A 12,933-nucleotide genomic window follows, 5' to 3' on the forward strand; every position below is an offset into this window, starting at 1 on the left:
GAGGGAGAGGGGGAGGAGGCCCGGAGGGGAGAGAGGGCTGGGAACTCACTCTCCAGAGTGAAGTCCGAGCCCCTGCAGCCCGCTGCGTGCCGGAGAAAGAGGGGATGGGGTAACGCGGCCACTGCTGCGGGGTGTGGGGATGGATGTGGGATGGATGCGCCGTGGGACCAGTGATACGACTCTAGGGTACGGCATGGTGCTGCGTCAGGAAAAGGTTCTGCACCAGAGGGCAGTGGGCATGGAACAGCTTCCCAGGGCAGGGGTATGGCCCGGAGCTGCAGGAGCTCAGGAAATTTTGGACACCGCTCAGCCATAGGGTTTGTGCGTTCCTGTATGAAGCCACAGTTGGGCTCGGTGGTCCCTGTGGGTTCCTCCCAGGTCATGACACTCTTTCATTGTATTCTATTGACATTTCATGGCTGAGCACCGTCACAGATCACTTCCATCAGCTCAGCAGCCCTTCGCTCAGAGCCAGGCAGGAGCCCACAGCAGCTCAGCCCTCATCAGCCTCCAGTGCAGCCTGGGATAAAGCCACACGGGCTCTTATCACCATGCAGAGGAAGCATCACAGTCGTGGATTTCCTCCACAGCCGCACAGGAAGGGCAGGCGGCTGCTGGAGCTGCACGACACCGCAGGGTTCACACAGAGGAACCTCAGTTCTATACCCAGGAGCTGACTTCATGAACCCTGCCTGCAGAGCACAACAAAGCATAGCGCCCGGACCTGACACACATCAGCAGATCTCTGGGTTGTTCTGTGCTGCTCACTTCTCAGTAAAGAGTGGCTGTGCCTGAGCCCTGCACAGGGACAATCAGGAGCTGCAGGCACAGCTAGGGCACTGCTGCTCTCCTCCTCCCTACAGCCAGCGCACTGCTTAGGAGGCAGCTGAATGCAGCAATGCAACGCTGCAGGAAGCACCTGTGCAATGTACAAGCAACACAACGCTGCGAGAGGCACCCAGGCCATGCACGCCCAATGCAACGCTGCAAGTATCCATGCAACAACAAACAGCGGTGCACTGCGAGAGGCCACAGGAACACTGCAGGGGGCATTCAGGCTCTGCAGGCCGTACACGAGCTCTGCACACAATACAACAATACAACAGGGCGTCAGCGTACCATCTCATCCCGCCCGGCGCCGCAGGGGTTAAAGTGACAGGTCACGTGGTCTCCGCCGCACGCGGGGGCGGCGCAGCGCGGTGACGTAAGCGCGGCGCGGCGCGTGGCGGCCGTTCCCTCCCAAGATGGCGTCGCTGCTGCAGTCGGAGCGGGTGCTGTACTTGGTGCGCGGTGAGAAGGAGATGCGGGCTCCGCTGTCGCAGCTCTACTTCTGCCGCTATTGCAGCGAGCTCCGCTCCCTGGAGTGCGTCTCGCACGAGGTAACGGCCGCCCGGCCGCGCCGCGCCGGCATACAGAACGGGGCGCTGCCCTCCGCGCGCGCTTACTGGCTATCTCGTCTGTCGCTTACTCGCGACTCGCCTCGTCATTGGCTCGCGGCGCCGGCCGGGGGTGAGCACAGCGGTGCCCGGGCTTGGCGATGCGATTGGCTGTCCGTGACAGAGGGGGCGGTGCCTCTCGGTGGATTGGCTCAGTGATCCTGTCCATCTGCGGAGTTTGGGCTGTGATTGGCGAGATCGCACGGGGCAGGGGTGGGACCGCGTGTAGAGGGCCGAGCTCCTGCGGGGCGGTGCGGCCTTGTCCTGGGCCCTGGGCTCTGGTGGCCGCTCGGGCTCCCTAAATCGATTGCCCGGTTATACCGCGAATTAAGAAAGCATCGGAGGCTAAAGAAGCGTTACGAAAAGCATTAGATTCCTTGAAGAGGCGTCTCTGCAAACCGTAAAGCCTCCCGGGAACAGAAAATAGATGTGTCACCATCTGCCTCCATCGCGCTGCTCCCGGGAGGCCTCAGGCCTGGTTCCTAACTGTGGATGCTTCCTAATTTGGGCAGGGTCTCCTTCCTGTTACCGTTGTGCTAACTGACAACGTCAGTTTGTGGCAGCAAAACATTTCCTGAAACGTGTGGCTTTGTGCCCGCTGTGGGTATAAGGCAGAATAAATGTAGATGGAAATGGCTAATAGTGCATTGCAGCCTGCTGTCTGGGCTCAGAAGTGACACTGTGGGATCTGCAATCATCCAATGGCCTTTGCCCTGTACCAGGCAGAGTGCTTTAAGTGCCTTAAGAAACCTCCCAATGTTATTAAACATCAGTTTTTGGCTGAGACAGCCAGAGGTTTCAGATACTGAAAGAATACCTCAGGTCCTCTCTGGCTTCGCCATCCTGTCTGCAGGCAAAGCCTCACGAATAGCACAGCAGTTTCCAGCTGCAGTCTGTGTGCTGCAGCATGGCAGAACAGTGACATGTCTGTGTTGTCCCTCAGGTGGATTCCCACTACTGCCCCAGCTGCCTGGAAAACATGCCGTCAGCTGAGGCCAAGCTGAAAAAGAATCGGTAAGGTTCATTTGTCATCAAGGGCCACCATTCAGAGCGGCTTTGTCCTTACATTGTGAGCACCCAACTACACGTACCTGAAGTCCCCTTCAAAAATTACATCACTTGTTACCTTTTGGTTTGTCTTGGGGAAAAATTGTTCTCCCATGATGTTGATTTAATCTTAATTTGCCCATTGAGTGTGTGTTCCTGTGCCTGTGGGCTGCGTTAGGAGCACTGTGATGGGCTGACAATTGGACTGGATGATCTTGGAGGGCTTTTTCAGCCTTAATGTTTCCATGATTCTAAGGCCTTTCTTTCTCCAGGTGTGCTAACTGTTTTGACTGCCCCTGCTGCATGCACACCCTTTCCACCCGGGCCACTAGTATTCCTGCTCCACTCCCCGATGACCCAGCCAAAACTACCATGAAGAAAGCATATTATTTGGCCTGTGGGTTTTGCCGCTGGACTTCCCGGGATGTGGGCATGGCAGATAAGTCTGTTGGTAAGTGACGTGCAAAAATACAAGGCAAATAGCAGTCCACCATGTCTAGTGAAGGTAGAATACAACCAGCCTAATTTATGGCTGTATGATAAGCATAAGGTTTGTCTAGGTTTTGAGTTGCAGTTGGGAAAATGCTTTTCTGGTGAAATCTCATCTGAAGAGCTGAGTTTAGTGTAACATCTGACTCCCTTCCATGCTTGTGTTACCTGACTTATCAGAAAACTGTCAGACGTGGATCTTTGTCAGTAGGTGTGCTCTCTCTCCCAGCTGAGAACTTGCTTCAGTCTTTGAAGTTACTCAGTCTGACAGCACAGAAATCTAGCTCATTTCCTGTCACTTCTGTTTGTTTAGGCTTATTTCAGAGGTATTAGTCACTGTGTGCCCCTGTTTTTTCTCTTCATGACAGAAATGGAACAGAGCTTTTGTCTATTTCTCAGTCCATAGGAAGGAAATATGTACCAGGCTCCAGGAACGAGGCTGAGTAGAGCAGGCAGGTGCTCTTTGACTCCTAGTGTTCGTATGACTGAAGACTTGGAGGTGAAGGTGCAGAGACGTGGGCAGCTGTTAATAAGAGTAGTTATAAACTGATGTGCATACTGCCATAGTCACCCTTAGGTGCTGTTCTGAGTATTCCTCAAGCAGAAGTTGTTCAAAAATGCAGTGTAAAACCTGGACAAGTCACTTCAACTCAAACCCTGCCCGTGGAAAGCTCATAGAGGTATATATTTATACAGGTACAAACTTAAGAACTATGATCGTAAGAGTAGTGAATAGGGAATGCCATATTTCAAAGCTAGGACTGAGACAGGTGGATATAAGGGGTGATTTCTATGTGGAGTCTGGAAATCTCCTCAGGACTTTGTTTTATTCTCTTGCAGCTAGTGGTGGCTGGCAGGAACCAGAGAATCCTCACACACAGAGGGTGAGTGAAGGGGTAGGCCACGCTTAGGCTGAGATGGCATCAGCTAAAAAGAACTGCTAGAGGTGCCAGGCCATCTCAATCTTGGTTTTTGCACCTGTACAATTCTTCTGGTGCCATGTCCAGTTCATAATCTCTGCCTTGACTGAATTCAGTGGAAGAAAGGCCTCTTAGAGGCATACCCATGGATGTCGTAGTATGAAATTGCTTGTTTGGGAGGATTTCCACTGCAAACATGGTAACAAGTGGCACTGTTAAAATTGCAGTAATGAGCATGCTGTCTATGTGTCTGAGTAAGCCTGCTATTTAATGAGAAGTGTTCTTAACCTTTGATGGAGCATATCAAATTTTGCCTTACTGGTCTCCCTTTAAAACTCTTAATAAGTTTGAAAGCACGCTTTGGAAAAACTAAAGGATGATTCTAAACAGGGACAGTTACTAACTGGAAAATCAGAACAGGATGCTGTTTTCTGGGAGGCCTCGTTCTCAGAGGACCATCAGTTTGTCACCCATGATGCGCAACAATAAATTTAAAGACACAGCAGCTTCTTTATGTATATCCTGTGATATACTGGAACTAGGAACGGAATGAAACAATTAGCAGGAACCCCAGCTTGTTCACACTGAAATATTGCAGCTGGTGTGATGTTTGTTCTTCTTTCACTGGGTATCTGTTCCTCTTCTTAACTCCAGATTAACAAGCTGGTTGAGTACTACCAGCAGTTGGCTCAGAAAGAGAAGATCGAGCGGGACCGGAAGAAGTTGGTGCGGCGCCGAAACTACATGCCTCTGGCCTTCTCGGTGAGCTGGGAGTCCTGTGCTCTCAGAGCAGGCAAAGTGATGCACAGCAGCCTCACCTTGGAAAATGATTGTTAGAGGTGTAGCATGATAGGGCTACTTTGCTTTCTCTTCTTTTTTTCAATTGAGAATAACGTGAAGAAAACGCGCTAGGATTTCGTTAGGGATGAGTAGTTCTGCACCCTTTAATTTGTACTATATTGCATTTTTCTGTAATAATCCTCTCTGATCGTGTCAGAAGGGTTTGTACTTGCCAGGCAAAGGAGTGCATATCCAGCAGTGAAGTGCATTGCAGCTGTAGTTACGATATGGTGGTAGCCTTCTTAGGAAAGTTGCATATTGCTGCTCAGTACCAAATCAGGATTGTCCTGCACTTTGCTGCATGAAGTCTCAACTGAAATTAATGTTAAGACTTGATTGTGGCCTGAATTACTTGTTCATTGTAACTGTCAGGTAAATGCTTACTGCGTTCAGCTGGATGACTCCGCATATGCTTGCTACTTCTCAATTAACTGTGCCTGCTCTGTGCCCTTGCTTGTGTCTTATGGCTGCATTTTTTTGTCTCCGTTGCTACCTGCTGCTATTTTGGGGGCTCTCCACAGCAACACACTATACATGTAGTGGTAAGTCTTTTCACCATTTCTGCTGGTGTTAAAGCTCTCATACCAACTGAAGGGCAGTAACATATTCTGCTCTTCACCTTTCCTCAGGGCCTCTGACTTGAATGTGTATAGAGCAAAAGCACCTGAAAGCTAACTAGTTAGAGGGTAATGTGTTTAAAAAACATGGTTTTTGCTAGTTTGGAAACAGAGCGTTGCCTTTGGGTAAGTAATTCACAGTTGAAAGGCAGTTCTTCACAAATCTCAGCCAAGAGCTGTCCATCCGCATACCTGAGGGAAGTGGTACTAGTCTCAGTCTTCTGATCCTTGAGGATCAGGGTAGGCTGCAACTCAGATTTCTCATTTGGTAAGAAATAAATTTTCAGTTCTGCCCAGAAGGAAGATCTCTGCTTCCAAACATCATGTGTACAGTTCAGCTGCGGAAAGCAGAGGAGTAGCTCAGCTGTTCCTGCTGAGTGGTTGTGCCTGGTGAGAGAAACATACCTTTAGGTAACAAAGCTCATAGGAAATGCAACCTTCCAGCATCTGTAGGAGTGCAGCAGGGAGAACATTTCATATGGACACATAGCCACGTCTACCTAGTTCTTATGCAGTTGAACTCTCATTCTGCACGACTTGACAAGCAGTTAAGGGAGAATATGTTAGTACTGTAGGCTGATGGTTTAGAAACAACAAAAAATGTTATAAGCAATATCCACAAACATTAGTCTCTTCAGTTATTTTCTCCTCACTCACAGTTTGAGCGGGAAAAAAAAATCTTGAGTGGCCTTGAATACCTTTCCCTTTCTGCTTTAATTTGCTTGTTTCCCTATGCTTATCATGCAGCTCAAAGAATGAGTTTGCAGTAGGTCTTGTTGCTCTGGAAGGAAGCAGACCTCAGGCTGACAATGCCTTTTTGTTCCTGTAGGACAAATATGGCCTTGGAACCAGACTACAGCGCCAGAGGCCCGGTGCTCCCATCAGTGCTCTTGCTGGACTCTCGTGAGTGTCACCTAACAGAAACAAGTACATTCTCACATCCCTGTGCACTTACTGTTGTCTTGCACTCCTAGCACCGCCTGCCTTCTGTGGTATAACGCAGTGCTATCCTTGCTGTCTGTCAGAGCATTTGTGCTGTGTTTTATGACTAAGTTTCTTGGTGTTTTGCTTCAGTCTGAAAGAAGGAGAGGACCAAAAGGAGATCAAGATTGAGCCAGCTGATGCAGTAGAAGAAGTAGAACCCCTTCCTGAGGATTACTACACAAGACCAATCAATCTGACTGAAGGTAATACCTTAACATTTTGTCACTTTGTCCATTCATTTTATAACACAGTGTTTGGAAACGTGTCAATGGGTTCCTAGTGGTTTAAGGTTTTAGCATGCTGGGGTTGAAATGGTGTGAAATTTGTGATTTTCTAATGGCACTTTTGATTGCAGCTCAGCAAAAATAAATAAATAAATAAGGAAAGCTCAGATCCAAAACCAACTTCTTTGCTATTGTTACATTTTTTCACTGATTGTAATTTTTTCTGCATGTGAGATTTGGGTGAAGGAAAGACCTGACATCCTTTTTCAAATAATAGCAGATAATAAGGAAGTAGTTGTGCTGCTGGTGAATTGGCACCTTACCTGACCTGTTAAGTAACAGTTGTGCATCATTTTGACATCAGGTTGGAACAGCTTACGTATGCTTGTGAGATAGTTGACTCATGATTCAATCAGCACATATTGTAGATTGGTCCAAGAAATGTAGGAGTAAGTGGGATAAAACAGCAGGAACAGGAAGCAATGTGAACTTTCTACTGAGGTGGTTCTAAGCAGGACAGATGTCCTCAGTTCTGCAGGCCTACAAAGTTCACACATATTAAATAATTCATAAAAGATTTTTGGGAAGGCATGGATGGTCTCCTTTCCTCATGAGGCTCTGTCAGCGTTGAGAAAATAGGATGCTGGTGAAGAAGACAACTTCTGCATTGAGGGGAAAGGCTGCCAGGTGGCTCGCTGCCTGTTAGACAGTGGTGAGGAGACTCTTTTATGGAAGAATACCATGGGGAGTTTGGCTGCTGAAGTTCCTTGCCTGTGTAACTGTAGTCAATAATTCTTTGTGTGAGTCTGAATTACGCAAACTCCTTGCTGCAAAACTTTGTCTTCTACTGAAGCAGCACCCAGCTGTGACAGTAACAAAGCTATGAAATGCCCTTTGCACACATGCTGTTAGACCAGTGCGTATGTACAGTCTGGCTTGAGTTTCAGTGCGTGGATAAGTTGTAAATTTGGTCTCCTTTGTGTCACCCAGTGACGACACTGCATCAGCGCTTGCTGCAGCCTGACTTCCAGCCAATCTGTGCTTCCCAGCTCTACCCACGTCATAAGCACCTCCTGATCAAACGTTCACTGCGCTGTCGGGTGAGTAATGACTACAAAACAGTAATGACTTCTTCTAGGCTCACAGGACTCGGACTATGGGAAATGAGCTCTGCATTTCTTTTTTAAAAGAAACTGCTCAAATGCTTCTGGTGGTTGAATACTGGAAGCAGCGTGAGGAGATTAGGGAGGCTGTCGCATCTCTGGTGTGATGACAATGCAGCTACCCCTTCACATTATTGAAAGACATGTAAAGACACAAATATGGATTTGCGGAAGAGTCTGTGTGTCCTGCCATACAGAAAGAGAAGAAAAGCAGGGAGCTGGATCATGAAGACGGGCAAGAATTAAATCCAGTTTAGGAACGTTTTCTAGGAAATCATTTGTGTCAGACAGTGCCTGTATTTAAGGAGTGGCCCACAAGGAGGTCAGTCTTGGGTTCCAGCTATTTCTGCCTTCCTTCTGCTGCATCTGAGTATTTTTTAGCTTGGTTCCAAGTTGTATTTCTGAAATTGCACCTATAGAACTGATAAGACACTTTCAAAGTATCAATAACTTGCCACCATTGTGGCTACATGCACCCCAAGATAGCTTGATGTGTACTGTGCTACAGGTTGGTAATGCTGTGGTTAGTGGCCCTGTGCCTGCAGCTCTGGTTCATCTGCTTGTGAGCATATGCTATCTTTTGGTGCTAACAAAAATATCTTTGTGTCTAGAAATGTGAACATAACCTCAGCAAACCAGAATTCAACCCAACATCCATCAAATTCAAGATCCAGATGGTTGCTGTGTAAGTAAGATGTGGGGGGTGGGGCCAGCAACTGCCTACCAATACTTAGAGCCTTATATTTTCATTTCTTTTGTGCTCTTGATTTGACCTTGTGTACAATTGTGTAATCTGTTAAAATGACATAATCAGTTCATGTATTTGAGTAATTTGTAGTAAGTTTGCTCCCTGATGTATTGGAAGCTTGCTGAGGACCTCAGCAGTTTGAAAAAGGCAATGCATGCTGTTCAGCTCCATGTAGTAGCAGGAGTTGTAGGATTAGCCTTACACAGCAAAAAGCTCTTCATTTATTTGCTTGATGTAAGCTAAGCTCTACTAGCATTGAACATGCCAGCCAGATGCCTGTGAATACTTGCTTCAACAGGTAGGTTACAGACAGCAGTGCAGTTTATCACATTCATTTGCTCTGTTGCTGTTTTAGTAACTACATCCCTGAAGTGAGAATCATGTCTATTCCCAACCTGCGCTACATGAAGGTCAGTGTTTTTTTCCAGAAACATTTTAGGGTAAGATATAACTGACAGGTGTGGATGTGGGATTGTTTCCTGAGGGCTCTGCTAGCTTTGTTTAGAGAGAGTGCAGGGCTTAAGGGAGCGGTCAGAATAACACTGCCTGCACTTGTCACTCCACGTGAGTAGATTACAGTGCAGTCTGATATCTGGCATAGCAAGTACATGCTGGTGTCTGAAGAATAAAAGGTGTGGAGAGCTGCATGATGTTGCCAGCATTCTGGAGGAATGGGGCTGTTTGCTGTCCATCCTTTGAGTAAGCAGTGTGATTTTTTTGAAGGTGTCGATCAGTTACAGAGTGTGGGGGTACTAACGGTAATGATGACTTTTAGCATAATTACTTCTTGACTTGCAATTCTTGAATCTTTCCAGGAAAGCCAAGTTCTTCTGACTCTGACCAATCCAGTGGAAAATATCACACATGTCACGCTGCTGGAGTGTGAAGAAGGAGACCCTGACAACATCAACAGCAGTGCCAAGGTATTGTACCTGCTGTGCAAGCCAGGCCTGTTCCAAGGCTTTCTGCTCCCATTTATCTTTCCTCAGGTCATACCTTTAGTCCATACTGACTGTGTTTCCTTTTCTTCCTGGAGGTTCAAATTACCACCGTCAGTGTAAACATCAGCTCTTAGTGTATTTTAAAATTCTGTCTGATCATTGAGATTCAGAACCCAAGGGAGAAATATGTCACTTCCGAGATAAGAGTTGTAAATGAGTTGTAGTGCCAGAGGAGGGAGAAACCAAGGGTGAATCATTCTATTAAGCTGTAGGTGATCTTAATTCAGAAGGGAATTACTTTGTCCTGTTTGTGGTGTAGATGGTGGTCAGTACTGAAAGGTTTCTGTTTTGTTTCAGGTGGTAGTTCCTCCCAAGGAGCTTATTCTGGCTGGCAAAGATGCTGCAGCAGAATATGATGAGCTGGCAGAGCCTCAGGACTTCCAGGATGACCCTGAGTGAGTGCTGTCTGTCCTGTAGGGATCCTGTCCCTTAAATACTTGGCACTTTAACCAAGTAGCTTGCTATGTACTCTCTCTCTTCAGCATGTTGTGGGTGTTTTTTTTTGTTTTTTTTTTTAAATTGTTAATTTGTTTAGTTTTGTGATCAGAGAAGAGCAGTGCAAATCTTTCTCTTCTGTTTGTGGTTTGGACTGTTCAGGAGACATTTCATTCCTTCAAAGCAAGTATGGTGTTAGAGCAGTTGAGTTATAGGTGGTGGTACTGATTCTCTCTTCAATACTCTATGTAATCCTTTCCTTTGCAAGCAGAGGGTTCAAAGAAGTGATGGGAACCACACAGTAGTGTGTACAACAGAGGTGCCTCCAGCTTTTGAATTGAAATACACTCTGCAGCCTCTTACAGAGCAGCTTGAACCATATATTATGGCCTTTCTCTGTTGCATAATTAGGTACATAACTTCCATGGCCAAAGCAGGCATGTTCTGTTCTGCCAGCAGCTGCCAGCTTAGAGGAGGGTAGTGCATTCTGATCTTGAGGCAGGAGGGGCTGTGAGTCCCCTGGGAAAAGAGCAACAGCCACCAACCAGAGCAATTGTTCTAGTGAGGCATGTTCAGCCCGTGGACTGTAAACTGAGCATCCCCCTTACTTCGTGTCAGAATAAATCTCTCAGAACAATAGATGGAGAACTCAGCTGACCCAGTTCTTTTGTTTTCTGTTTTGCAGCGTTATTGCCTTCAGAAAAGCCAATAAGGTAGGAGTTTTCATCAAGGTTACCCCACAGAAAGAGGAGGGCGACGTGACCGTGAGCTTTAAGATGAAGCACGAGTTTAAAAACCTTGCTGCTCCAATCCGGCCCAGTGAGGAATGCGATCAGGTCTCAGAGGTCATCTGGCTTACCCACCACGTTGAGCTCAGCCTCGGTCCAGTGCTCCCCTAAAAGCTCCCAGCACTCGTGTCCCCATGGCTGGCCGCAGGATGGACTGTCAGTGAAAGAATGCACCCTGGTGAAACCTTCTGTGAAAGCTCCTGTGTGATGTGTGGGTGTGTGCCACAGGCTGCAGCCAGGCCATCAGGAGGAGGCTGCGTGGGTGAGGGTGCTGTGGTTTGGGATGACTTGTTCTCTCTTCTTATCGTAGTGCCCACTAACTAAAGCTCTGCTTCCCCACACTGCCACAGGCTAGTTTAACTCACAGCACGTGTTTCAGCACGCAGATAGAGCTAGCTTTCTCCAGATTTGTGTTACTGGCTGAATTTGGCTTTATCAACAAAAAAGAAACCCTATTGTTTTTCTTCTTCTTTCAAGTCAGCCCACAAACCTAATGTTACATACACAAAAGTGAACTTTTTCCCCACACAGAGCTATGCCCTTCTCAAACAAACATTTTAGGAGGTGGCAGTGTCTGCTGCGTTACTGATGAGTCTGTTGCTGCAGCATGATGCTTTCTTTCCTTTGTTTTTTGCTTCCTGTGAGGATACCTCAAATAACTGTGGGGCACTCAGATGTACAACCCTTTCTGTTCTTGTGAAAAAACACTCTGGCACATGTAGTTTCCTTAGCCAAAGTGGTAAATCTTTTCACAAAGGAAACGGTCTCTTTGTCTTCAGTCCCAGAACGTGATATACTGCAGTGTTCATGGATCTGACTGGCCACCAACCACACTGTAGGCTCGTTGTGTTGCAAGGTGGATGTGGTAGTGTGAATTGTTAGAAACTGGGAAGTCCCGTTGTGCTACATTTCTTTACTGAGGTGAGAGTGGTCCTGAGAGGCTGCCTGTCAATCTTTGTATTAATAAATGTGTGTTAATAGGGATAGCAATCAGTACTAAACTTGGAGAATTGAGATTAGCTCTAGCATACAAAAAACTACTGAGGCTGTCCAAGTTCATACTGTCTTTTCCAGCTGTGGGAGTGGGGGTATAAAGGAGGAAAGGCTGTTCCACTGTAACTAGCATACACTGTACCACTGTTTAAAAAGCAGAAAAAAATTATCTGGGGTGTAATTCGGCCATAGCCCAAACTAAAACTTTAATTAAGAAGAGTGTATGCAGGGTACTGAATGCCAGTTCACTGCAGTAGTACAGTGCGAGTGGGTGAGATTGTTTGTCCTTGGGAGACTTCAGTTTCATTCCCAGTTCAATGTTTACTTTCATTACCCCCTTTCTGATGGGCTTTGATGTGCTGGCTTTGGGAGATGTTTGTGTATCGGCCAAGGACAGCTTTGTTGCTCACTGTGCTGTGGTTCTGCCACCCCAGAGCTGCAAATCCCTGTGTGGGAGGGAGGGATAAGGCCACATCTCCTGCAAACCAAGCAGCCTGCCTTAGTGTGCCCACAGGGGTGGTTTCCCTATGCCTGGAAGGGAAGCACCTCCTTACTGCCCTGCTCCTGCAGCGCCTCCCAGAGCAGCAAGTCAGCACGTTTACAATGCCTAGGTTACACACAGGTATCCAGCATGAGTTTAAGAAGTGTAGTTTGTATTTATTAACGTATAGCACTAGCGTCTGCTGCTGTTTTACCTTCCAGATAACAAAACACTTAAACCATGGCCATCAGTTCTCTCCTTAGCCGCAACACTACTACCTATGGAAGCAGCTTTTGGGATGCTGCTGGCTGATGGAGCCCTCTGGCTGCAGCTCCCGGTCCCGGTGCCACCAGAGGCATTGGGATGGGCTCTGGCTGTGCCCTGTGCTACTGGACAGTGACGGGCTGCTGGGCTCTGTGCCTCACCGACAGCTGCTGGGTGCGCAGGTCGGTGGCTGTCCGAGCAGTCCGTTGTGCTCGGTGAGATGTTCCTCTCCTTTAGGTGCTTGTAGGTGATAGCGATGCCGTGAGCTGTGTCTGTCCGTCTGTCTGTCCTTGCTCCCGGAGCGCAGGAGTTCTTGCCCATCGGTGTTACCCGTTAATGACAGGCGACTGTTGCCTTACTGCTTAACTTCATGTAGTAATCTTCAATAAAGCGACCTTGGCTCTCAGGCTCTGCACTGTTATTTACACCGCCGTTAATGGGGAAATAATAATAATTGAAATATGAAAAGCTGAGCACCCCGCGCTCCCAGCGCTTTCGTCCCC

General features: G+C 47.4%; 1 protein-coding gene across 2 annotated transcripts; it reads left to right on the plus strand.

Moving 5' to 3' along the window:
* Positions 1-1,194: 1,194 nt before the first annotated feature.
* On the plus strand, positions 1,195-12,836 carry DCTN4 (dynactin subunit 4). Of its 2 annotated transcripts, XM_019620474.2 has the most exons (14): positions 1,195-1,379; positions 2,380-2,450; positions 2,756-2,934; positions 3,813-3,856; positions 4,547-4,654; positions 5,254-5,274; positions 6,179-6,252; positions 6,424-6,536; positions 7,548-7,657; positions 8,332-8,405; positions 8,824-8,878; positions 9,284-9,391; positions 9,767-9,864; positions 10,590-12,836. In XM_019620474.2, exons 1-14 carry the CDS (start codon positions 1,245-1,247, stop codon positions 10,801-10,803), a joined length of 1,404 nt encoding a protein of 467 aa, XP_019476019.1. In that variant the 5' UTR covers positions 1,195-1,244; the 3' UTR covers positions 10,804-12,836. The 2 variants fall into 2 exon arrangements, with proteins under 2 accessions (XP_019476019.1, XP_003210450.1); XM_003210402.4 differs by lacking the exon at positions 5,254-5,274 and having other exon boundaries at positions 1,196-1,379.
* Positions 12,837-12,933: the final 97 nt, after the last annotated feature.

Source organism: Meleagris gallopavo, chromosome 15, assembly GCF_000146605.3.
Source record: "Meleagris gallopavo isolate NT-WF06-2002-E0010 breed Aviagen turkey brand Nicholas breeding stock chromosome 15, Turkey_5.1, whole genome shotgun sequence".
NCBI lineage: Eukaryota > Metazoa > Chordata > Aves > Galliformes > Phasianidae > Meleagris > Meleagris gallopavo.